The sequence below is a fragment of the Canis lupus genome, chromosome 20 (assembly GCF_048164855.1).
Source record: "Canis lupus baileyi chromosome 20, mCanLup2.hap1, whole genome shotgun sequence".
Taxonomy (NCBI): Eukaryota; Metazoa; Chordata; class Mammalia; order Carnivora; family Canidae; genus Canis; species Canis lupus.
The window spans coordinates 9,720,910-9,748,356 of NC_132857.1; the positions used below are offsets into that span (position 1 = coordinate 9,720,910).

Consider the following 27,447-nt stretch of genomic DNA (forward strand, 5'->3'; position numbering starts at 1 on the left):
TTTGCTGTTTCCCTCCATGTCATCCCAGCAGTAGCAGTCAGGACGCGCCATTGAACTTCTTTGGAATTCAGCCTCCTGTCTTCCCAGTCTTTCACAGATGTAAGATAATTTCATTTAAATAATTTCACTTAAACCAATAAAGATAACCATTTAAAGAAGCAAGAATAACAAAGTCTGCCAAAGGTGAAAAAAGGAAGAGGGGGAGGCAATCCATAGTACACTGATAACTAAAGGAATAAAAACTGATGTATTACATTTGAACTTAAAAGAGTTACCACTAAAAAAATTTTTTTAAATAAAAAATAAATAAATAAATAAATAAATAAATAAATAAATAAATAAAAGAGTTACCACTTAACCAACAGTGGGATAGTATCATACCTTGAGACGCCCGAGCCTCAACTCCATGGGAACTCTTCCCCAAAGAGCTCCTACTGCCTTTCTGTGAAATTATTCAAACAACAATACTTAAATGATGATTTGTTTCAAAATGTTTACAATATAGAGAGCTTTAAAAATATTAATGACTCAGTAACAGTAAGCCTTTGCGATTCTAATTTTTTGAGAGTTGTTTAGCTCCAAGTGAGGTATTTAACTCAGTTTAAAGATTTTAAAACCAGTGATTCAAAGGCAAAGGTTACATGGAGACAAATATTTCAGTCATAAAAACAAAGGTCAAATATCAAATTGAATTTGTATTAAATTTCTAGCAAGAATGGTTTAAATGTTGATCTACTTCATTCTGGGGCACCTTGAAAATTCACATATTAAATTCACATATTTCTGTGGAAGATAAATGAAAAAAAATGAGTTATGTTTCTGAAACTCGAGTCTAGAAACTTCCAGGAACAAAGGAAATTTTTAACAAACTTCTTATAAAGCAACATTCTCTCTGGCTTCTTTTATCCAGTATAATTTCCTATCAACCCTCTTGCAACAAGGATATTTATATCTCATTTTGGGTGGATTGCTCTCCAAATAAGACATTTTACACAGTAGCAAGTGTAGTTTCATGATATTTAAATTAATTTTTATTCTGTTCTTTCTGTGAAAATATTGTCAAATAAAATCTTAAGCAGAAAAAAAAATCACTAAAACTACATTAAAAATTGAAAGTAAGTATACTATTACTTAACCTACAGACTGGCACTGTTTACCTACTAAAATAAATATTTCTACAAAATCCCATCTATACTGCTGAATATGTCAAATGTACTCACCTATGACATAATCAATCTTAGAAAAAATGTTTCAACAGTAAGTACTTAGTTTTGCAACGTAAAGTTGATTGAATTCTGAAGTACTAGTTTGGGTTGTATCAAGCATACAAAGCTCATCTAAGAGCAAGCTAAATTCTTCGAAACTGAAAAGAACCCTATTTCATCAACTATAGTCACATCATTCCACGGCAGATGTGATGTGGTTTAAAAAACCATAAAATATTTTTTAAAGAAATATTAAAATAGAAAGGAATTTCAGGTGGAAGAAAATAGGAAAATCTGGTAAAGCTAAGTTTAGCACATAAGAATCCATGACATTTCATCCTATATGGTTTGCTAGAGATAGGCTAGTTAGGTAATTAAATGTCATGACTTCTTGAGCCTTTCCTTCTGTCTAGTGTAGTCTTGAGGATATCACCCCCAGACTCCAGTTAATCTGAAAAGCATGTTACCTGAAACAGACAGACCCTTCCTACACAACTTGTTTGCCAATTTCACCTCTTACATTTTAGACAGTTACCTAGCAAAAAAGGAACAAAACCAATAACAATTTGGTGTTTTAGAATACTGCCTGCATTTTAAACTAGTATAGATAAATTGGGTTCTGTAAAAACTTGCAGTTAAAATTATAAAGTTATCCTATTTTCTAGCCTGTCTTTTTTCTCTTTGGACATAAATGAACCCAAGGGAAAAGTTTGAAAATGAAAATTCATGCTTGAATACTGTAACGGATATATTGAATAGTATCTTCCTCCCACTCCCTCCCTCACTCCCAACACATCAAAATGCATCTTCATAACACATTTTTAAACTTTTAAAAATAAAAATTATAAAAGTCACTCTCTCAATATTATATTCATCATTCAATTAACAAATATTATGTCCTAAAACTTGTTTCTTTTTAAAGATTTTATTTATTTATTTATTTATTTATTTATTTATTTATTTATGAGAGACACAGGGAGAGAGAGAAAGAGAGAGAGAGGCAGAGACACAAGCAGAGGGAGGAGCAGGCTCCATGCTGGGAGCCCGATGTGGAACTCGATGCCGGGACCCCAGGATCACACCCTGGGCTGAAGGCAGGTGCTAAACTGCTGAGCCACCCAGGGATTCCTAGGTTTTTTTTGTTTGTTTGTTTTTTGTTTTGTTTTTTGGTTTTGGTTTTGTGTTTTAATATTTAGGTTAGAGGGAGAGAAAGGAAGGATGGAGATTCAGATGTATAGAGTTGTTGAACAAAATGAAGTTTCAACATTATTAACATACTATATAAAAGCACAATAACACTCAAAAATACCAGAGTTGCCTATTACAGGGAGAATGGAGAATGCATTTTGGATTCTACACAAAAATTGAGCTTCCTTATGTTTGCCCCCTCCACCATCCATCCACCAAACCCAATGGAATCTAAATTATAGGATTCTCTTGCTTCAAAAATTGTGTCTGAGTAGGAGACACTTATCTGGACAGCTGCGTGGGGGATTAAAGCAGCTAATAAATTTAGCAAAGCAGAAAGTACAAAAGAGGAAGAGAGGTTGGACCTGTCAGATCCTAGCAGGCTTCACAGAATCAGATACAAAGGATTTCTGGTGGCCCTGAAGGGAAAGAAATGGTCTGGGCCTTTTCTGCTATATAGCTCACAAATTACTTTCTATGGGTACACACACTACATGGGGTATGTGTCAGTGGATGTCAGTTTCTCACCAATTTCACAATCAGATCAAGAATTTCTCCTTCCATAAGAGTGAGCAAAGAAGTGTGGAGAAGGGATAGGACATATCTAGGCTGATATGAACTCTCCCGAGGAATGGAATCTAAGCCCTCTGTACTCTCTAAAATAATGAAAGATGGAGGCAATAATTGTTCCTCATCCCTACCTTCACACACAACAGCATGACCCTCTAATCAATTAAGTATATTATGCTTGTTGGAATGGGGAAATGATATTTTAAATTCCTTTTGATACTATGTATATGTTATATTCTGAGCCATTTGGGGAAAATATTTTTAAAACACATTTAACCTTTACTTATTTAAAATAAAACCTAAGAATTTTTAAATGTTACTCAACTGAAAAATAAGATTTCACTTGATTAATAAGTAGAAGCTCTAAAACATCATATTTTGGCAAAAAATATTTATTTTAGCAGGCCTGTTCCAAAACAGAATATCAATTTTTTAAGCGATGTTGACAAAACATTCTATCTTGAACTTCATTTTGTAGTTAACCTTGAAGTTAGGTAACATACAGGTGGGACTTACCATGAAACAAGACAAGCATGGACATCCAGAGGCATGGATTGTTTTCCTACTTCTGGAAAAATCTGGCTAAACTATGTGATATAAGGCATGTAAATATTTACATTTGAGTTTTATTGCTATTGTCATTTTGCTTTGTTCTACATTTAAAAAAATAATGAATTGAAGATGATCTCCAAAGTCATCTCCAGTTTCAATGCTTGGGTGGACATATGTGTCTTAATTATTTTTATTACATAAACAGTAGTTGATAATAGTACTTGTTCATGTTTTAATTTTTTCTGAACTTTTTCCAAGAATTAGTAATGATATAAAATAAAAATGGGGATCCCTGGGTGGCGCAGCGGTTTAGCACCTGCCTTTGGCCCAGGGCACGATCCTGGAGACCCAGGATGCATGGAGCCTGCTTCTCCCTCTGCCTATGTCTCTGCCTCTCTCTCTCTCTCTCTCTCTCTGTGACTATCATAAGAAAGAAAGAAAGAAAGAAAGAAAGAAAGAAAGAAAGAAAGAAAGAAGAAAGAAAGAAAAAAGAAAAAGAAAGAAAGAAAGAAAGAAAGAAAGAAAGAAAGAAAGAAAGAAAGAAGAAAGAAAGAAAAAAGAGAAAGAAAAGAAAGAAAGAAAGAAAGAAAGAAAGAAAGAAAGAAAGAAAGAAAAAAGAAGAAAGAAAGAAAGAAAGAAAGAAAGAAAGAAAGAAAGAAAGAAAGAAAGAAAGAAGAAAGAAAAAATGCAGCTGTCTTCTTTTTAGATCTCTATTCTCAGAATTATATACAGCAGACTCTAGGATAAGAATAGTAGATAACATGTGAAATGCTACTGTAATAAAAATTAATTAGTGATTTCTGGCATCTTATAAAATATAAAGCTTTTGAGTCAATATTAATTCAAATCTCTATTGTGATGTAAAATCACAGAGAAAGGGACTGATGTGAAACAGACTCCACTTCTTATACCATGTGAAGGAAAAGGGAGTATTGCATTTATTGAATCGTCGTTATGTAGTGTGGCCATTGTGGTGGACATAAAGCATTCAACTTTTCAAAGATGCTTTGAAATTTAATTCTATTTTATCTGGTTTTCCCTGGATCTGAAGAATTGGAGGTGACAAGCCATAGCCAAATCATTCTGGGCACAGATGCCATGGCCACTTGCCCCAGGCAGTTCCAACCAGACCCTGAGAATACTTTTTCCTGGAAGCAAGAGATGGAGAATGAACTTCATGTAACAATTTGACCTTCCTTCTCCAAAGTCCCGAATAATAGGCCCATCTCATATTTGAATATCCTGCTTTGAGTAACAGATAGATTAATGTGTGTGTTCTTTGTGTTTGTATTTGGTGGGTTTACCATAATCTCAGCTTCTCTTTTAAAACAAAGACCCTTAATGTGACTGAAGATAAGGATGGTTTTCTTTTGACTGTGTATATCATTCTAATATCAAATATTGTGTAACAAGTTTTTCAAGAATCTCTTGGTCACAAAAAAGGATTTTCTAGCAATTATTAGAATAACGAATGCTAGATGAGCGCAGACAAAACTCAATGTCTACATTCTCTTACCACTCATAAAACAGGAGGGAATAAGAAGACTATATATTGTGTCAGATGGGTATCTGAACTAAAAATCTCCTAAGACTTAAAGGATGAATAAATAAATCCAGTCTTTTCCAAAGACTCAGTTCTTTTATCTCCTTGGTCTTCTGACCATGTCCCACTAGTTATAGCTTTGATGAAATCTCCATAGATTACCTTAGTCTCCCAAGGTCATTTCAGCCTTGGGAAATTCTCAAAGCATCTTATTTTTCTAGCAAACACATTTCTCCAGACCTGGAGGCCCCAGAGCCTCCATGGAACATTCCAGATCTGACCTTCCCACTCTGCTCCCCTCCTGGAACCACCAGGCCCCATCATGCTAAGTCCCTACTGCAGGGGAGACCAGGTTCTCCTCCACAGGAAAGGGATTTGCTCACTCATTCCAAGGCTGCCGGGGTCTCCCAAGAAGTGAACTAGGACTGGCTATCCGACCCCAGGGCTTCCTGGGCTGGGAAGAGCAGCAGCCTGGACAGACAGACATTTCTCAGCTCTTAACAGGCATTGCCCACTCCTCTCTGAAGGAACACTCCTGTTTGGGATGGCAAAAATTTTTTTCCCTCTTTTTGGTGTTGGTTAAAAGGGAACACAAAACATTTAAATAAAACTTTCCAAATAAAACTTTCCATTTCACCCTTACATTGTTCCCCCCTCTTTTCTCCCTCTCCCTCTCTTGACATGAAATTGAAGTCCTCACACACTAATTAGAAGTGTAGCCAGACAGATAGATTTACATTGATGAAATTAGCTCAGTGTTAATTTTCAGTAAGAGAACCCCAGTCCCTCTGCTCCGCCTACCAGCCACTCAGCAGATTGTTAGACCTTATATTCAACTGCCATGTGGCTAGATTTTCACTGAGAACATGTAGAGAGAGGGAATAATTTTTAAAATAAATATGTAGATATATTGAATGTTTCGTATATACCAACCTTATTGTAGGAGTTAGGACATGCTAGCAGCAACCTAGCTTTACAAATTAAGAAAGTGAGACATAAAGAAATGAAGTGACTTGCCTATGGTGACTCAGCTTACAAATGCTGAGCTGGATGTCAAACTTTCAGAGCTCCAAGGAGTCAGTGGTTGAGAAAAATGGATTTAATTCACCTATCTCCAGTATTCCATGGATATTTTAAACCTGCCTATTTGAACCAACACTTTATAATTTGGGGGAAAAAAACATTTTAATTAAGTTGTTTGGGAAATTATAGATTTTAATTGCCACAGTTTTCATCACTCTCCCAAATAAATTACTTCTAACTTTACTTTTCAATTAGTCTTTGGGGCCCTTAATATCTTTATTAAATAAATATCAGGTGGGTAAGAAGAAACAATTTCACTGGGTTGAGAAGAATACCAGAGAAGAAAAGATTTCTGTGGCATTAGGAAAAATAATATTTGGTATTTATAATTTATTTCCTAGCCAATATCAATTTCTGTAAGTCAATAAGCCAAATACATTTACATGTCTTTGCTACACGTAAGAAACTTTCATTTTCTTATTTATGAGAAACAAATTACTCACAATTCTTTTCCAGTCCATAGTTTATGGACTTTGTATTTCAAAGCAGATATTCTTACATGGGAAATCTAAGTGCTGTTCTTCAATAACCTGTTTCTACCAAGAGATACGCAATATATTAACCAATCAAAACTATGCTTTATTTATTTTGATTAACCAATTTGCTGAATACAAAGATATTACATTGGTAATTTAACAATTTAGCTGCTCATTAAATCAACAGTATTTCCTAGACATTCACTTTACCTAGATCACTCAAGTAAGCCCTGGGTGTGATTATAAAAGATGAAAACAAATGAAAGTTTCTATTCCCAGGGATGCCTCGGTGGCTCAGTGGTTGAGTGTCTACCTTCTTCTCAGGGCATGATCCTGGGGTCCCAGGATTGAATCCTGCATCAGGCTCCCCGCAGGGAGCTGCTTCTCCCTCTGGCTATATCTTTGCCTCTCTCTGTGTCTCTCATGAATAAATAGATAAAATCTTAAAAAAAAAAAAAAAAGAAGACTTCTATTACCAATTGGGAATGAATGATAGGCACTAATATTGAAGATATATGCATTGTTTTATTGTAACTTATTTATTTAGATATTTACATGTCTGCTTCCCTCCTTCCACTATGCTGTATTCAGCAGTATTTAAGAACTATATCTAACATCATGCTCACCGCCTACCCGCCCCGCCAGCATTTTATATAATGCTTGGCAACTATCAAGCAAACACTTGTTGAAAGCATATGTTAGTTGATTACTACCATTTTACATATGTATCAAAAATCACCTGAAATAGCATATCCTCAAATAAAGGAGGATTTGACATTCAGACACGCTTGTACATTTCCTATATTTTTTTACTCCCTTCAACATAAAAAATACACATACAAACATTTAGCTATATATAATCCATAAACATCTGTGCATAAAAATATATGCATATAGATTTGTAGAGTTTTAGTCTTCTAACCCCAGAGTGTATATTTGAGGGAAGAATTATACTAATTGCCCTTGCAGAAATCAAGTAGAATATTTACTCAGGTAATCTGAAGATATTTAAATGCAGGTTCTGAGAATTATAGATATTGGCATTCCTCCCTGGTGTATGTAAAAGTGAAGAAAACAGTGGAAATAAAATTTTGTTGCTGTATTTCAATTTTAACGATAGTTATTAGTGTTGTTGCTTTTATCAGTCTTTAAAAGAAACTCTGTGAATATGCATCTGTAGTTTACTGAAAAGACTATGGATATAGAAAAATCATATCAAGGAATTAACAATAAACAACAATATGTACTGATTACCTAATATTCTCTTTAAAATATCTCTCTACTATAATTACTCAAACATCCAATAGACATGAAACATTCCTATATATAGTTGAATTAAATTATTACATATTTTGAGCACCTATTCTAATTCTTTAATGTCATGCTTCCATAAAATTATAAATATACCATAAATATTAAAATAGGAATAAATCTTAGTGATCATCTATTCCAGCCTCCCAAGAAGTAATCCTCTTTATCACACTTTTGCTGTGTATTCATATAGCTTCTGCTTGAATACTTCAACTTGTTACTTCAAAAAACCCTGAATTTTCATTTTTAAACTCCTCTTATTTTTAATGAATACCCAGATTATGCTGAAATGCCCCTTATATAATGTTACTAGTCCTGCTCTTTAACATAAAGAGATTGTTAGAACTCGACTTCTCAAAATAATTCTGACATTCTCCATGAACTTCCTGTTTTCCAAGCCAAATTTCCTTGTTCTTCCATATATGTCCTGTGATAAGTCCTATTTTTAGCTTGTTCTACTATTACTACAAATAAGCCATGAAGGCTATTTAATGTTTCTTAGAAGAAAAAATAAAAAAATCAATTTGGTTACCATTTAGTGCTAAACAAAAGACAAATATCAACTATAACAATTAGACTATGATTTTCAAAATAACAGTGGCACTTTTTTAGTAGCACTTGTGAGCTTCATAAGAGCCACATGAATTGTTATTACAGAAAACACTTAATATCACTCACATGAGACATAAGATATGGTTCACAGACAGAGGAAGGAGAGGTAATGTTAAGGTCTATTAGAGAAAGAGAAATATGATAGGAACCACTAGAGAATTTTTCTTTGGGAGTAAAATTACTGAAAGAGTTTTACATCTTCCCCACAAATCGCACTGCACTCTACAGAACGAGGTAAGTCTATGATCGAGAAATGGATTTTGTGTGTGTGTGTTTGAAGCGAGTAGAAAATAAACACCACTCAAAATGAATAATCCCCATAAAAGGATTAAAGTGTATCAATAAAAAAAAGTACTTACTAATAATCAACAAAGGAAGACAAAATAAGTTGTAGTTTACTAGAGAAGTAAAAGATTGAAATGTTTTTAAAGACAAATTATATTGGTGAGAGAATAGAGGTTTGTTGAGGACATTTTAAAATTCACACGACAGGGATCCCTGGGTGGCGCAGCGGTTTGGCGCCTGCCTTTGGCCCAGGGCGCGATCCTGGAGACGAGGGATCGAATCCCACATCAGGCTCCCGGTGCATGGAGCCTGCTTCTCCCTCTGCCTATGTCTCTGCCTCTCTCTCTTTCTCTCTCTGTGACTATCATAAATAAATAAATAAATAAATAAATAAATAAATAAATAAATAAATAAAAATTAAATAAATAAATAAATAAAATTCACACGACATAAAGCAAAAAAAAAAAAAAAAAAAAAAATCAATGAAAACTCCAGTTCAATAAAAAGTTGTCATAGCTTAGAACGTCTGCCAACAGAAATTGTGTATCTAAGTCTTCTAACCACCCAGTTCTCCTGCACTGTAAGAAGGCTGGCTGAATGTCTGCCCCTGCCTAATTTGCATTTTGTATTAGGAATGGGGATGAGGATAATGTTGGTAAGGTTGAAACTAAGGGAATGGTGTGCAAAGTATTTGGAGCTAGAGAGAGGGAGGTGGGTAGAGAGTGGAGGGGCGGTGTCTTCAGAGCAAGGGAAATCCTTCAGTGGCTCACCAGTGTTTGGAGTAATACCCAGGTCAAATAAAGGAGGCCAGAATATTAAAAAGTGTTAGAGACGCATGGAGAGGGTTGTAGGCACAAAGGTAAACTAAATGTGTGTTTGAGTCAGAGCCTACGGACTAATATTGGCTACAATGCAAAGAAGAGCTACCGGAGGAAACCAGAGACAGAGTAGACACCTTCACTCCACTACCTTTCCAGAAACAGCCTCACAATGACCATTCAGTGGTGTCTGAAGTAAAAGGTTTACTTCTACAACATGCCTCACCAATGAAGCCAAGAACTAACCATAGAGTCAGGCTCTCTAGGTTTGTATCCATATGACCTTAGGCAAGTTATTAAGTTACTGTGGCTCATCGGCTTCATCTGTAATGAAGTTAATAATAGTATCTACCACATACTGTCTTATAAAAATTAAAGGGGATAATTCATATATAAAATCGAATATGGCTTATAGTAAGCACAGAGTAACTGTTGGCTTTCATTATTATATCAGATAATCTGGCATTCATACATGTGTCACAATCTCTCCTTCACAAATGCAAAAAAATTAATTACAGAAAAAATTCATAAAGATGACTAGCCTTACATTACTAGAGAAATAACCTTTTTCCTCAGACTGACCTAATATGATTCCAGGTCTATTTATTTTATTTCTGAAACATAACATTTTTCAATATCATTTTTTTCTCTCATTCTGTTACCTTCTGGATCATCTCCTCCAAAAATTTCCTGAGGAGAGGAATTTTTTTCTTTTTCTTTTTTTTTTTTTTTGTGGTTCATCCAAAATTAGCCTGTATCTCTTCTGGGAACAGAACAGCTGGAGAGGGTTTTAGCTGTGTCTGTGTGAAAATTCCAGAGGGTCAAGGAGATCCCTGGGGGATTTATTGGCTCAAAGTCCCTGTCTGTCAAAGTGGTACATCTTCCCATAATCCCCTGACACTTCATCCATGGCCTGTTGATGCATTTGTCTTCAGTGTCTCCTTGACACATTGTCTATTAGGAACTCACACACTATGGTCTTGCAAATTGTTTAATTAGTTAGCTGAGGGGAGGAAGAGATGTAGTAGCAAGATATAAAGGGAAGGTCAATTAAAGATATACCAGGAGTAAAGGCACAAAGAATGAAGACTAGATATCATAAATGGCTACTGGAATGAGTCAACAAGTGGGAAAACAAATTTGAGTGATGATGGAAATAGAAAGTTTCTTTAAGCTTTGTTATTATTGGCTTTTGTTTTCAAAATGCCTACTAGAGTAAATTAGTTGTAGTTAAAAAAATTAGAGATGGACAACACGGAGATTACAGTCACAGTAATATATGATAAACTTCAAAGTTGATAGGAAACTAGATCATAATTGTTCTCACTACAGGAAAGAAATAACAAATGATAATTATGTGACATAATAGAGGTGTTAGCTAATGCTACCATGGTAATGATATTGCAGTATAAATGTATCATCAAATCAACATGTTGTTGTGATCTTAAATTTATACAACATTACATCGCAATCGAATCTCAATGAAAAGTTAGAGACACAGACATGCTTACAGAGACATCAAAAATATATTTAACTTTAATGTTATCTATGCAACAGAAAGAACATGTTTTTGGCAATTAGAGACACACAGATTGAAATCCTCACTCTCCTCTAGTCTGGTTACAGTAGTGTTCTCTAATCTGTAGGGGGGATACAGTTCAAGACTCTCAGGAGATGCCTGAAACTATAGATAGTACTAAATTCTATTTATACTATATTTTTCCTATACATATATACCTATGATAAAGTTTAAACTGTGTATTAGGCACAGTAAGAGATTAACAATGGCTAATAATAAAACACAGTAATTATTATAATATAGTGTAATAAAAGTTAAATGAATGTGGTATCTCTCTGTGTGTCAAAATATCTTATACTGTACTCACCCTTCTTTTTCTTGTGAGGATGTGAGCTAACAAAAGGCCTCCAAGATGAAATGAAGTCAAGTGAATGACATAGGCATTGTGATGTGATGTTTGGCAACTATTGAGCTTCTAATGCTAAGTCAGAAGAAGGATCCTCTGCCTCTAAACTGTCGTTGATGGTGGGTCACTGAAACCGGGGAAAGCAAAACCATAAATAAGTGGGGACTACTGTACTGGACAACTTATAAAAAGTTTCTGCATATGATAGCCAAATCTAAGATGATGGGAAATGTATCTCCCCTTTGCAACTGCTGGCAGAAATGAATAGGTAAGAGTATAAAAAACTGATAATAACGAAATATTTTAAAAAAATAGTAACTGTTGTACTCTTCCCTTGTGCTCAATACTTTATATAGAAATGTACAGTTTGGGTGGCGTAAATGATATGCAACACATAGTTGCTTTTAGTAGTTAAATACTAACATTTTCTTAGAGTAATTTTAGAAAAAAACATAATTCAGATTATATGTCAGTTTGATCTCTTGTATATATAGCAACTTTAAGCTATTTTACTTCCCAATGCCGCTGTCTTAACTCAGGTCATCGTTGGTAATTATCCAAATAATGGTGTGGCTGTCTAGGCTCTCTGTCTCTTTTAAGCCCTTGTTCTTCCTCTCCTCATCCCTGGGGGAGCAGGCTCTTTAAGAATGAAATATTAAAGTAACATAATGTGAGCACCTGGGTGGCTCTGTGGTTGAGCGTCTGCCTTTCACTCAAGTCATGATCTTGAGGTCCTGGGATCAAGTCCCACATCGGGCTCCCTGCATGGAGCCTGCTGCTCCCTCTGTCTGTGTCTCTGCCTCTCTCTCTCTCATGAACAAATAAATAAAATATTTTTTTAAAATTAACATTATGTTACTCTAAACAAAATCATGACAAATGGCAGAGTTTTGTTCTTTTTTATGGCTAAATAATATTCCAGTGTGTGTGTGTGTGTGTGTGTGTGTGTGTGTGTGTGTGTAGAGAGAGAGAGAGAGAAATTAAGGAATAATTCCAGTCAATCCTGAATTATACTCCATCCACCAAGAGACCATGAGCTTTCAGTATTAGGAAGGAAATAATATAAACAATTCAGAATCTCCTCAATACCTTCACGTCATAAAAGCCCAGGATGGTTATAGAGCTCGTGTAGCAGTGTTTGAGTTTGGAGACCAAAGTGAAATGTTCCGGAGCCTGAAAAACAAGATTATGGAGACTTTAGAGGCTTTTTCTCATGCTGTGGTGGACAGGCTAAAAAATATTCCTCAGTACATTTTTGATGAGTAGAAAATGTCAAAAATGTACTCTAAATCCAAGTTGTTTACAATTTTGTTGCGAGGCTAATGCTAATTTTGCTAAGGGCATTAGGAAGGAAGAGGGCTAAGGAAACCCATGGAAACTTTCAAAATGGAGAACTTACAAAAGACATGGGCTAAAGGCCACATCCCAGGCAGCTTGCAGCCTTACTGATTGCATTTAAGCGCATCACAGTTGGGCCAGTGAAGATGGAGAAGTGGTGCTGAGTGCAGAGTGAGACGGCAGAGGTATAAGAGGTATACTGACTGGTAACAGAGAAGAAAGAAAAAAGAATGTCAGTGAGGTTAGTGATGTCTTCCTCCAAATTCAGGAAAGGAGGGATCCCTGGGTGGCGCAGCGGTTTAGCGCCTGCCTTTGGCCCAGGGCGCGATCCTGGAGACCCGGGATCGAATCCCACGTCGGGCTCCCTGCATGGAGCCTGCTTCTCCCTCTGCCTGTGTCTCTGCCTCTCTCTCTCTGTGACTATCATAAATAAATAAAAAAAAATTTTTTTTTTAAATACTAAAAAAAAAAATTCAGGAAAGGAGGTTATCCTTAACTCACGTATTTGTTCAGTGTCAACAGCTGTGAAGGCTTTGACTTTACCCTACCTGCAAAGTACCCTACTCCCAAGTTATCATCTGCATTTCATGGATGCTGCCAAAGACATCAAATCCCTGGATCAGATACAAAGGACTTCACCCCTCAACGTACTAGCAGTGGCTGGAGTGTAAACATTTTCCTCTGCTCGTTCCCGAAGCACAATTACCAAAGGGTTATATGAAAAGAGTCAACTGATCCCTAAATATTGAATAGTTTTCATTAAAGGGGGAGAAATTTGAGCTTAGAGAGCTGATATCTTTTATGAAGGACAGTAAGAATGCTGGCTTTTTGCCTTGGATAGAGACACCATCTCTATCTTCCAAGGCTGTTCACTATATAAACATCCTTGAAAAGTTTGGAACGGTGATAGTGCCGTTCCTCACATTTCATTCAGTGACACAAAAGACCCATGGAAAGTCACTCGTTATCAATATCCATCTCTTCTAGACCATCTTGTCTTCTGAGTGATCATGGTAGAGTAGATTGGCCACTCTAACCAACAGAAGCTGGAACAGATCCACTCAATTTGTCTCATATTTATTATTGATATTAAGGCTGCTACCAACAGGACTCCAAACAACAAGCTGAGATAAACTTATAATATTACTCTCAACCATTTATACCACACTTCTAGACCCAATCAACTGAACAATTCCTATAAACCATCAGCTCTACCTTAGATGGAGAATGACTTCTTATTTTTCTCCATCTGGCTTGAGTACTAATCCTGGTATGGTAGGATGTACACATGATTATACAGAAAGTACCTTGGCTTTTGGAAGGATGAAGTCTGGATAATTCTGTTATCATTAACAAACTTGGAAAAGTGAATTGAAGCTGACCTGAGTGTCTTCCAGGGCCAAAATACTGTTAATTAATCACTTCAGATAAAGTCAGGAACAAATGTCATACCACCAGTTCTAATCAGATGACTCATGATACAGGGATAATTGTCCCTAGGTTGCATATAAATTTCAAATCATTCATCCTCTGGGAAAAAAATCCATGAATTTCTTCATTTTGGAGAACACTCCGCGGTCTTTTGACAGCTATGAGATATACAGATGTTATTTCCTTAAGCACATGAAGGTCTCTTAAGACCATTTTTAAGGTGCAAGATACCATGTTTTCAGGGGAGAGGCAAGTGAATGCCAATCTTCTTTAAAAAAAAAAGATTTTTGGGATCCCTGGGTAGCGCAGCGGTTTGGCGCCTGCCTTTGGCACCAGGGTGCGATCCTGGAGACCCGGGATCGAATCCCACGTCAGGCTCCCGGTGCATGGAGCCTGCTTCTCCCTCTGCCTGTGTCTCTGCCTCTCTCTCTCTCTGTGTGACTATCATAAATAAATAAAATTTAAAAAAAAAAAAAAAAAAAAAGATTTTATTTATTTATTCATGAGAGACAGAGGAAGAGAGAGAGAGAGGCAGAGACACAGGCAGAGGGAGAAGCAGGTTTCATGCAGGGAGCTCCATGTGGGCCTTGATCTCGGGTCTCCAGGATGACACCCTGGGATGAAGGCGGCACCAAACCGGGGGAGGGTGGGGCATCCAGGCTGCCCGAATGCCAGTCTTCTAAACAGAAAAACAATCCCACAGACCCACATAGTACCTCTAGGAAAAAGAGTGTCATTAAAGTTTTTTGTGACCTTATATGGGATTTACATCAGTCAGGGTCACAGGTTGACAGTGCCACTGATGTGTCCTCCTCTCTAGCTGGTGCATCTTTAGCATTCCTAATTTAGTTCAAAAAGCAGGTTTTTGTCTGCTTGTTTGTTTTGTTATGTTTCTGAGGAACTGTCTGGCAACAGCCAGTCCAACCCATTCTCCTGGTCTGTGGCATTCATCTACTACGTGGAATGACTGAATGATCGTCACAGAAAAGGGAGTAGGGAAAACATCTGAGATGGTGGCAGTTGTTTCACACAGGAAGTACAGGAGCCAAGACCATCTCTTGCTGTTTTCAACAGTCTTTACAATGAGTTTAAGGGTAATGGGGTAATGGCATTTGAATCACGGTCAGAGCCACGTGATAGGAGATGGAAGACAAAGTAGTCAATGACATTTAAAATGCTCTCCACACCTTGGAAGCAGCACACCAGGGTGTTTTTCTTCACGAGCAAGCATCTGGGATGATTCTGAAAGGCAGAGATGATTGACGTTTGTCCCTTCACCATATGTCCTGGAGTCCCAGATATTTGCTGGGTACTTAGGTTGATGCTCTTCCTTTTTTGCCACAAAATTGTTGTGTCCCATTTCTAGATCTGTAGTTTGATTCATTTCCCAATCATCTTCTATTTGCACCCAGACTTTTTATCCATAAAGGTCAAGTACCTGAGAGACAATGTTCCCTCTTTTGGTTGGCATGGACCACGATAAAGGGACTTGGTGAGTATTGTACTGCTGAATACTACTAGTACTAGGATAGTGTTCAATTGATAAATGGCCATTATGTCATTATTCTTTCTTTTAAGATCTTATTTATTTATTCCTGAGAGATAGAGAGAGAGAGAGAGAGAGAGGCAGAGACACAGGCAGAGGGAGAAGCAGGCTCCATGCAGGGAGCCCGACTTGGGACTCGATCCTGGGTCTCCAGGATCACACCCTGGGCTGACGGTGACACTAAACTACTGAGCCACCTGGGCTGCCGATGTCATTATTCTTATGGTCTAAAAATATGCCTAAGAAGGATATCCAAGTAGCTGCATTAGAAGAGAGTTTGAAACCCTTGAATTCCTTTTGGACAGGCTACCACTTGGAGGGTATATTAACTGGTCCATGCGGCCTGATGATAACAATAAGGGAAAGTTACACCAGCATGGTCAGGAAGGGATGGAGCAGAACGCCAACTATTCATACTCGGCCAAAAAACCCATCCCGTCGACCCTGATCATTTCTCAGGAAGTGGCCAAATGAGATGATCACTTGCTGTGGACAGCCATATTCAGTGATTAAAATCTCTGACTAAAAGATCTGGACCAAAAATAAATAAAAAGATAGAGATAGATAGATGATAGATAGATAGATAGATAGATAGATAGATAGATATAAAAGATCTGGACCAAGAGGAGTTGAAGAAAGTAGAGTCAGAATCATTTTGAGTTGATTTTTGAGAAGGACATTCTAATTCTCCATAACACCGGATACCTGTGGATAGTGCAGACTCTGGAAAACACATTGAACACTATGAATATCAACACGTTGCTTTGTGGCTTTGTGGAAAAAAATAGATTCCATGGTCAAACTAAATATTCTTGGTTTAAAAAAAATAAACACAAAAATAAGACATTTTGGCTTCTGGGGCTACAATGGTATAGTCACAATGGTGCAGGCTGAGCTTGAACAGTAACACTATAACCTGGTGCATGTGTCGTGGTATGTGCACTGCTCCAGGAGAGGACAATCCTGACAGAGGCTTCCAGGACTGGGTAAAACTCAAAGAAGTGTGACCTTTCCTAAATCGGAAACATAGTTAGGAAATATAAAATATAATGATGGATTCACACAGCATTGGTGGCAATCAGAGAATTGCAAGTTCAATCATGACCTTGATGGTTATCAGTCCCATGAGTCAATGACCCTTAACAAGGACATTTATAGGAGAGTCCCAGATGTTTCAATAAGAAAAAGCTATTTATGTCCAAAGGGCAGTGCTCCCGAAGAGGATTGTCTTTAATCTGCCAAATTGGTAGGAATGTCCACTTGGCACCTAAATTCCTAGTGTAAATCCAGCTGTAAAACCAAAAGAAACAGTATATTGTGTTGTCACCACTTAATGACCCACAAGGTCCATTCAGCTTTTCTTCCCTACTATGAATAATGCCCAAACCTTTCAGTTGGATTGGGGCACTCCCTCCTTCCAAAGGAGCAAGTAGGATTGTGACTTGGGCATCAATAAAGCCATTGAAATTTGACTCTCTCCCTTCCCCTTCAGCATGCTTGAAGGGCCCCATTTGATATCTGGTTTCCCTTTTGGGGACAGGGGAGACTTGGGCCACTCATTAATTATCTTTCTCATGAAAGTGATTAAGGTGGAGGTAGAAGAGGAGAAAAGGATTGGGGTTTGCATATAAGGAAAACAGCACCTTCCATAAAATAAGGCTTTACATTTGTTATCAGGTTCAAGTGGAGTGATAGCAGCCTGGGTTTCAACTAAATGAATTTCCAGTACTTTTAGCCTGCTCGAAGATCTCTCAGGAGGTATGTTCCTAATGACTACCACCATCTCTTTCGGTCTTGGAGGACACCTATTTAACAGCCACAGCCAAAGTATTTGCAACTGGGGCTGCTGGGCTTGTGTACTTTAGCCAATGTGGGCCTACCTCCTAGCACAGTAGCTTTTTTTTTGAAGATTTTTTATTTTATTTATCCATGAGAGACACAGAGAAAGAGAGTCAGAGACACAGGCAGAGGGAGAAGCAGGCTCCATGCAGGGAGCCCGACGTGGGACTCGATCCTGGGACTCCAGGATCACGCCTTGGGCCGAAGGTGGGTGCTAAACCACTGAGCCACCCAGGGATCCCCAGCATAGTAGCTTTTCTAAAGCGATAAATCTGAGGCCTTCACTTTCACCTTGTTTTAACATAGAAGCTAGGGGACTTTTGCAAAATAGTAGAAAGGGGGTTACTGCAAGAATTTGTATACAATTTATTTAATCAATAACATATTCTCCAGTGGCTTATCTTCCTCAAGTGCCATCAAAGCAGTAAGAGCATGAATTCTGGTCAATTAGTCATTGGCAGTTTCCCACAAGAGTTCTTCTGTCTCAGGAAAATCTGGGAAGCCAAAGCTGTTTTCTAGTAGTCAGTACCTGCTGAAAAACAAACACACACACACACACACACACACACGACTTGAGATCCTTTACTCTCGTTTTCAAATGACTCTGAGGTTGGTATGATGGACTATAAGAGCAGCTTATATGAATTTCCTTCTTTTCACATTCAGCAAAGATACAAGTTCTTGCAACTGTTGTCTGAAAAATATCAGAACAGTGTGCCAGCCCTGGATTAATTTTAGTATTAGTTGTTTCAAAGGGACGGACGTGAAGCTGATTACCAGATTAGTGAGGAAATTGCCTCCCCAAGAAATTAACAGCCAGGGCGCCATCTGGGCAGTTGACTTTATATCTATTTCCCTACTGTTACCCTGAAGTGACCTGCCCAATTCCTCCCATTAACAGCCAAGAAACTGAGGAGCCTTTTTTTTTTTTTTTTGTCCTATAGATGGTATTATTTGATCAATGCTTTTTGCTGCTGAAACTCATAGACTTCCCTCAAATCCCACTAATCCATTTGTGAGGCTCTTAGCCTTCCTTTCTATAGATCTATGGCTATGTCAGTATTCCATTCTCATCACTAAAACTGCCAAAAACTATGGAGAATCTGAGATTTCACCTTCACTTGTAAGCTACAAGTTTAGCTTGTCACCATTTTAGGGAAAACGGTGGGTAAAATAAACCATGTTTCTGGGTGAGAGACGAAGACTTTATTATTCATAGTAATGACAATAGCAAATACAATAGCAGGGTGTGTGTGTGTGTGTGTGTAACAGTACTGCAAGCCCAAACTCCCCATATGGTGATGTGTGAACATCCAGGTGACACCAACACCCCATAGCAAGTTCCCTAAAAGGAGAGCAACCCAGTGCTTAGAAGACCTAAATGCTTCATAATGAAGAGGAAACATGCCTGTTTCTTTTTCTTTTTCTTTTTCTTTTTCTTTTTTTAACATGCCTGTTTCATGCTCCAAAGAGAGACGGTACCTCTGTCTTGCTAGGCTGTGAATAAACCTGCACTTTGCTTCAGAGAGGAACACTATCTCTATCTTTCAAAGCTGTCTGAAACATAATTTAAACTCTAGTGCCTTTATTGACAAGCTGTGCAGAAACTAAGAGGTCTGTGAATAATAATTGTCTACCGACACTCGAAACATATGCTTTGAGAACCTACTGCATGCTAGCTCTTATTCTAGGCATTGAGAATATGGTGGTGGTGGGACCCTGGGTGGCTCAATGGTTTAGCGCCTGCCTTTGGCCCACGGTGCCATCCTGGAGTCCTGGGATCGAGTCCCATGTCGGGCTCCCTGCGTGGAGCCTGCTTCTCCCTCTGCCTATGTCTCTGTCTCTGTGTGTGTGTGTCTTTCATGAATAAATAAAAATTTTTAAAAAAAGAGAGAATATGGTGGTGACTAAGTCAAATACAGTGTTTGCCCTCTAGAATTTACATTTTAGAGACGGTGATGGTGGTGTGGAGTGCATGCGTGTGTGTGTTGGTGGGGGGAAGCAGTGACAGAAAATTAAAAAAATACCATAATGAGCCTGTTTGTGGCTCATTTGTATGTAGTAATGGGATCGAATAAGGAGGACATGACATAGCAAATATCTAAATAGGGCAGTTCCTAAGCCAACTGATTAGTTCTGACAGTTTGACAGAATAGCAAGTATCAGGAAATGCAGGAACACACCTAGGCGAGATCGCAGGAATTGCTACCTAAGGAAAAGAATTTACTTTGAAGACAGAAGTTAGCAAACTACAGGAAAGGAACCTTATCACTAGAAGGCATTTTGAGTATTTGAGTTTGCTAGTTATAGCGAGAAACTACGCTTAGGCAGAAAATTGTTGCATCACAGAATGTTTTCACCCAATTACAGAAGTAGGCCTGGCACAGGCCAGGGGGAGATAATAATCATCCACTCTACACTGGTAACAGCCTGCTCACGTTACTTAGTAAGGTACCCCTTTAGGGGTATTCATGAAGGAGTGAAGGAGAATGAGAAGGAAAATTCCGCCAACGCCTAAAGATCGATTCCCAGTAACCCTGTCAATCTTGGACCATGTCTTCTACCGCCTCACTTCCATATATCTTAATGTACAGAGGTTAAGCCTATATAGGGAAACTGGGACACTGCCTTCTGGGTAGGAATCTGACTGACTAATGCGAAGGGCTGCAGTGTAGATGAGTAAAAACTAGAACGATGAGCAAAAAAGATCTCTGTCCAAAGTAGATGACAGTTGCCCACAATGGCTGTCAGAAAGTCATCTCTGTGTGAATGACCAGTAAGGAGATGAATGTCTCCGTGAAAGCTGGCAGACCTTCCTGGTATGAAGAGTAAGCTAGTAAGTAGCCTCCAATCCCTCTCTCTTCATCACGGTCAAAGCACAAAAAGATTCTCTTTTGCACCGGCACATGGGTTCCATTAAGAAAAGCGAGCTAGCCAAAGGGTATGTTCTGACCCTTTCAGATCCCTCTGTTCTTCCTTAACTTTACCCCTGGTGAGGTTGAGATTTTGGCATAATAATACAATGGATTGATGTTATGAGAAATGATCAGCACTGATGACAGAGAACAAGTCTTACTGCTTTGGAGAAAGGAACTCCGAAGGATCTAAGACTACAGAGTGAACAGTTTTCTAGGCTTTGGTCATATGGGACAAACCTAAGATGAAGTCAGAGTTCATGTGGAGCAAGGATGGAAGTGAAGTAGGGAAGGAACAATGACAAAAATGAAAGGGTTTTGGGCACCCATCTGAGGGCAGTCAGATTGCAGCTTTAATGTGTTTCACCACCAGTTGTCTCAATAATCACCATATTCTTAGTTTCTAGAACTATTCTAAAGGATCAACTACCTCAGGCAATGATTCAAGAAGACTTCAGAAAGTTCTTTGGTGTACTTATGATGAGAGATTTTTACTTTAAAATGCATTTTCATATTCAAAATGGTTCATGATTATGCTTCTTTCCATTATTCCTGCTTCCTGTTTCCGTGACTCCGCGACTTCATATTATCTTCACATTACCTTTCTGAAATGTTCCATTAACATGTCACTTTGATCAATTATTCCAATAGCTCCCGTTCAGAATGAGGTCTGTATCCTAGCCTGGCATGTGAGGCACTCTGGCTTATTGCCTTCGTCTTCTCTTGCCTCAATTCCTGCCACTTCCTTCTTCACACTTTGTATTCCCACAATATTAAATGGATACTGGTTGCTACTAACTTTCCTTATCCCTAAGTTCTCCGGGGATTCATAAAAAGACTCCCAAATCGTTTTATGCCCCATCTTCTCTGCAAAGACTTTTTTAACCTTCCTAGACAGAATGGTGCATATATCTCTGTGCTAAATTTCCATCTTATCTATTTCAGATTATTGATTTCACACTGTTATAAACTTGTTTTTTTTTCCCCTAGTAAGAGTTGTGAGACTTTTGCAGAAAGATGCTATCTTCTTCGGTTTTATTGCAATGATGGCTGATATTTTACTAATAAATGATATTTAGGATCGAACTGAACTTTTGATCAATATCTAGTAGTAATCAAACATTGCTTATTGCTTATTGTGTGTGATGTTTCAGTATGACCCATGTGGAGGAGGTTAACTCTGATATGTAAATCACAATCCTCATGCTAAAGAAGTTAACACTATATTTGAATAAAAAATATATGTATACACAAATATATGTATATATACATATATATATATATATATAAAAGCAATTAAAACTGGAAAGAGAGCATAATTGTCAAATGAAATGCAACCCAAATAATCTGAAAGACACAATATACTTTGGAGTAAATATTAAGCATGGCACTTTCAAAATTTAATAAAAGGAAATTTAACTCATGTAATTACTTTCATTAAGACACTGAAGATCATTCTGAGCAAAAATAAGGAAAATTTTATTAATTGTTGAGTACAACAGAGCAGTGATTCAAACAGATGTCAGAAACTACTTTGGTCTAATTACTACAACAGATTTTTATTTTAAAATGCATTTTCATACTCAAAATAGCTATCAATTCAGTTTCCCAAAATAAATACCAAAGTAAGCAACAACCTGCACTGATATCAATATCAATGAATAGAAAGATCGACGGTTTTCCTGTCATTTAAGCGAAGCGGCACCTTCTTCCCGCTTAATTCTGTGAGCCATCCACATAACAAATCTGTACATTAAAGGGACAATTGAGCTAAAAGAAACAGAAGCTTGACAAAATTACAACTTACTTCAAAATGAGGCAAATAGTGGCACTTAGTTGAAATATGCTCAAGTCGACACCACACACAGCTGTAACGACTGGCTAAGGAAAGTGTAAGACAACATCATAGGTGGCATCGTTTTTTGCATCAAGGTTCATCAAAGCCAATGAACTCATGCCAAAATCAGTTTCATGGGTGGAATGGATACGTTAAATAAATTGTTTCATTAAAGAAGTAATCCACGCCAGTCAGCTGGACTATTGAGAGAAAAAAAAATGTCACAAATGGAGCTGAAGGATGACAAAATTTGGATAATAAAAGAACTTCATGTGCATGCAAAACAGATGAAGGACTAGCTTGACAGAGATCTATGTACCGAGGATGGGACTGACTTTGCAAAGTTCTGGAAGCCATTTGTTATTTTTCACTAAAATCCAATGGAAGAAACGTTAGCAAAATTAATTCTGGCAGCAAAATGCAAGATGGACTGGCGTATAGATGGACTGGCATCTAGGCAAAAGAAGATGAATGAATAAAACTCACGCAATAATACACAAGGAAATGAGGCAAAGACAGCGGCAGCTGGAATGGAAAAACAGGGCAAGTGGAAAGACCACCCAAATTAAGAAATTAGTGAATGAACACAACTGACAAAAGAAAAAGATGAGATTTAGAGAATTAAAGAGAGGGAAAAATCACAGATGCGTAAAACGCTTGCTTTGTTAAAATCTAAAAATAAAAAAGAAATAAAAACAGTATAATGAGTAGAATAAACAGGAAGGAGCATGATTGGTAGTAATTTGACACACTGAGGTTTGTACCTATTGCACACAGTTGATTAGAGACAAAAAATATAGTTCTAAATCCTGAATCTGGAAACTCTTCCTCACTCTTCACAATACGTTGAGCGAAGATCACATCAAGTAAAATGAAAAGCCCGTGAGTTCTTGAAATATTTTGATACCTTGTGGTACCTGAATGACTATTGTACAAAGGCCTAATGTGATCTTGGGCATTTTTCCTAGAAATAAGAAGTCTTGAGACAAAATTCTTAAGAAATATATAATCAGGAACTTTCTTTTTAAAAAATGATAATTCTGAACGTGATGATGAAATATATAATCGAAAATTTCCTTTAAAAAATGATAATTCTGAATGCGAAGTTGATTTTATTTACCTTAAATAATGCCAAATAGTGTCTGAATTTTCAAAGCACGTACCGGAATGTTGCTGATATCTATTGATGTATCTACCAACTATACAACGGGTCATTGCCTTGAAGATACGGTTGAAGAAAAGATTATTTATTTGAACTAATAATAGTATAGGAGCAAGACGTAACCATAAGTTTCACAAAACAGAAGCCCTTGGTCAGGATGAATTGGGGAGGAATCACGGACCCATTATTCCATTTTAGATATGTTAAAAGCAATTTGGGTTTTATCATGAAAATCACACTCCAGTTTTAGTGATTTTTTTTTTTTAATGTATCACTAAACTGTTAGAATATCATTATCTTCGGAAGGAGAAATATAGTGTTTTTAGTTCTTGCATTAGAAATGACGCCACTATGGGGCATCTTAGCTTTAAGCCTTGCTATTTAGCATAGTTCACAGACCAACAGAATTCGCCTCACTCTGGAGCTTTTTAGGAATGGAATTTCCAGTCCATTCCACGTTCCCGAATCCGAATCTGCTTTCAGACCGGATCCCCCAGGTGCAGGATTCCTATGTCCATGGAAGTCTGAAAAGCACTAAATCAGCGTTCTATAAACTGATCCACCACATTTTAAAGTCTTACGAGAATCTTAAGCAATCTCTTAAACGCTAGTGGAGATAAGGTCATTATTGCCAAACAAAACAAAACAAAACAAAACAAAAAAAAAAAAAAAAACCTCTGACTGTCAGGAACTGGGTTGGACCTTTCCAAACCTGTCAATCCAGTTAATCCTTAGGCTAGTCTCGGAGGTGAGGGGCACTCTCTCTCCATGTCTCTGGGCACGAAAACCAGCCTCAGGCTAAGTAAATACCACGTTCAACACATTCGGTAGATGTGGAGCAAACCCATTTCTGAAGGGCCCTACGTGGGGCCTGGGGATCCCTTGAGCAGGGCCGCGAGGGTCCCGGACTCCCAGAGGCGGCCGTGGGTCTCTAAGAGGGAACCCGACGCGTTCCTAAGAGACTCAGGGAGAAGCTCCCTTTGCAAAGGGCACGTTCGCGGATTTCTTGAGATGCACGTTCTTGCAAAGCCGGCCCTGGGGGGGGGGGGAGGGGGAGGGGGAGGGGGAGGGGGAGGGGGAGGGGGGGGGTAGAATAATAATAGAAATAAAGAAGTGTGCCTCGGGTTTGGTAAGGGCCGCGCGGCAGCAAGTTGGCAGCGCGGCGCGGGGGCCGGGACGTCGGGCCTCGACCCCGGGGCAGCGGCGCCCTCGGAGGACCCCGGCGCGGAGGGCAGGCCCGGGATCCCGCAGGCGGCCGGCCGGGCCTGCGGGCGGGGGCTCCCGGGGCCACTCCCAGCGCCAGCCTCTCTCCACCCAGGTCGCCGCCCCCCGCTCCGCTCGGCCGCGCAGCTGTCGGGGGCGGGGGGCGGGGGGGTGCGCGGGGAGGGGGTGCGCGGGCCGGGCGGGCGGAGGGCACGCACTCTCCAAAAAAATATTAAAAAGACAAACATCCCGCTTGGCAGCGGGAAGTTGAGCGCGCGAGTTCCGGGTCCCCCGCCGGCCGCAGCCCCGGGTGAGCCCCCAGCCCCGGCCCCGGCCCCAGCCCCGGCCCCGGCCCTGCAGGCCGCCGCCCCCGCGCGCTCGCACACCCCGGCCCGGGCGGGTTCGGGTCCGGGTCCGGCCCGCGCCCCGCGCGCCCCGAGCAGCCGCCGGCAACGCCACTTGTGGAGTTGTTCCCCGCGGCGCCCGTAACTTTGCAGCAAGCCCGGGAGAGGCCTGCTTTTATGCAGAAACCAGCCACCCGCGTGCGTGTAGGGAAGCCTCCGACTGCGGAGGGCCGGGCCGCCCCTTGCAAAAGCAACGCCTTGCACCCCCCACGCCCACCCCAACCCTCGCCCTCGCCCTCGCCCCCGCCCCGGAGCCTGTCTTGCAGACTGCAAAATTCAGTGGCCTTCTGAGGCGGAATTGGTTGCTCGCGGGAGGCGGGGAGCTTGCTTTTTGTTTCTTTCCTTTCTCTTTCCTGCGCTCCCCAGCTGAGACCGTTGCCCTCCCCTGCAGGAGCCGCCCCCTTGCACCCCCCATCCCCGGGCCTCGCGGGCAGGCTCCGCGCGCGCGCGGGGGGCTCGGCCAGCACCGCAGCGGGGCGCGGCGGGAGGAGGCGCCGGAGTCGCCCCGGGGCCGCGGGGGAGGAGCCGAGCGATGAACGTGGCCGCCAAGTACCGCCAGGCGTCCCTGTACGTGGGGGATCTCGACGCCGAGGTCACCGAGGACGCGCTGTTCCGGAAGTTCAGCGCGGCGGGGCCGGTGCTGTCCATCCGCATCTGCAGGGACCTGCTGACCCGCCGCTCGCTGGGCTACGCCTACGTGAACTTCCTGCGGCTGGCGGACGCGCAGCGGGCCCTGGACACCATGAACTTCGACGTGCTGCGGGGCCGGCCGCTCCGCCTCATGTGGTCCCAGCGCGACGCGCACCTGCGGAAGTCGGGCGTCGGGAACGTGTTCATCAAGAACCTGGACCGGTCCGTGGACGACAAGGCCCTCTTCGAGCGCTTCTCGGCCTTCGGGAAGATCCTGTCGTCCAAGGTGGTGAGCGACGAGCGCGGCTCCCGCGGCTACGCGTTCGTGCACTTCCAGGAGCAGAGCGCCGCCGACCGCGCCATCGAGCACATGAACGGGGCGCAGCTCCGCGGCTGCAGGCTCTTCGTGGGCCGCTTCCAGAGCCGCCAGGCCCGCGAGGCCGAGCTGCGCAGCCGCGCCGGCGAGTTCACCAACCTGTACATCAAGAACTTCGGCGGCCGCATGGACGACGCCAGGCTCAGGGCCGTGTTCAGCGAGTACGGCAAGACCCTGAGCGTCAAGGTGATGACCGACGCCAGCGGCAGGTCCCGCGGCTTCGGCTTCGTGAGCTTCGAGAGCCACGAGGCGGCCCGGCGGGCGGTGGAGGCCCTGAACGGCAGGCAGGTGGACGGGCAGCCGCTGTTCGTGGGCCGCGCGCAGAGGAAGGCGGAGCGGCAGGCGGAGCTCAGGCGGGCCTTCGAGCAGCGGCAGCAGGACGGGCTCCGCAGGGCCCAGGGCGCCAAGCTCTACGTCAAGAACCTGGACGACGCCGTCGACGAGGACAGGCTGCGCAGGGAGTTTTCTGGCTTCGGAGCCGTCAGCAGGGTCAAGATCATGCGGGAGGAAGGGCGGAGCAAAGGCTTTGGCCTCATCTGCTTCTCCTCTGCCGACGAGGCCGCCAGGGCCTTGGCCGAGATGAACGGCCGCGTGCTGGGCTCCAAGCCGCTGTCCATCGCCCTGGCCCAGAGGCCCTAGGAGGGCGGGACGGGCGCAGCCGCCGCGCTTGCAGCCGCAGGGCCTTGCAGCCGCGGGGCCTTGCAGCCACAGGGCTTGCAGCCGCGGGGCCTTGCAGCCACAGGGCTTGCAGCCGCAGGGCCTTGCAGCCGCAGGGCCTTGCAGTCAAAGGCCTTGCAGCCAAAGGGCCTTGTAGCCAAAGGCCTTGCAGCCGCAGGACCTCGCAGCCAAAAGCCTTGCAGCCGCAGGGCCTTGCAGCCGCAGGGCTTGCAGCTGAATGGGCTTGCAGCCAAAGGCCTTGCAGCCGCAGGACCTTGCAGCCAAAGGGCCTTGCAGCCAAAGGGCTTGCAGCCGCAGGGCCTTGCAGTCAAAGGCCTTGCAGCCAAAGGGCCTTGCAGCCAAAGGGCTTGCAGCCAAAGGGCCTTGCAGCCAAAGGGCCTTGCAGCCAAAGGCCTTGCAGCCAAAGGGCCTTGTAGCCAAAGGGCTTACAAACGCGCTTGCAGCCGCAGGGCTTGCAGTCGAAGGGGCTTGTAGCTGCAGGGCTTGTAGCCGCAGGGCTTTGCAGCCGCAGGGCCTTGCA

At 41.0% G+C, this 27,447-nt stretch overlaps 1 protein-coding gene and 1 long non-coding RNA gene across 2 annotated transcripts in view; both read left to right on the forward strand.

Moving 5' to 3' along the window:
* The first annotated feature begins 11,551 nt into the window (after positions 1–11,551).
* Positions 11,552–27,447, forward strand: part of LOC140612039 (uncharacterized) — a 53,271-nt gene continuing 37,375 nt past the window's right edge. The window contains exon 1 of the long non-coding RNA XR_012013363.1: positions 11,552–11,836. This is a non-coding gene — a long non-coding RNA (uncharacterized lncRNA). The remainder of the gene's footprint in view (positions 11,837–27,447) is intronic.
* Positions 25,206–26,988, forward strand: PABPC4L (poly(A) binding protein cytoplasmic 4 like). The gene has a single exon (XM_072788381.1). It carries the CDS (start codon positions 25,776–25,778, stop codon positions 26,886–26,888), a length of 1,113 nt encoding a protein of 370 aa, XP_072644482.1. The 5' UTR covers positions 25,206–25,775; the 3' UTR covers positions 26,889–26,988.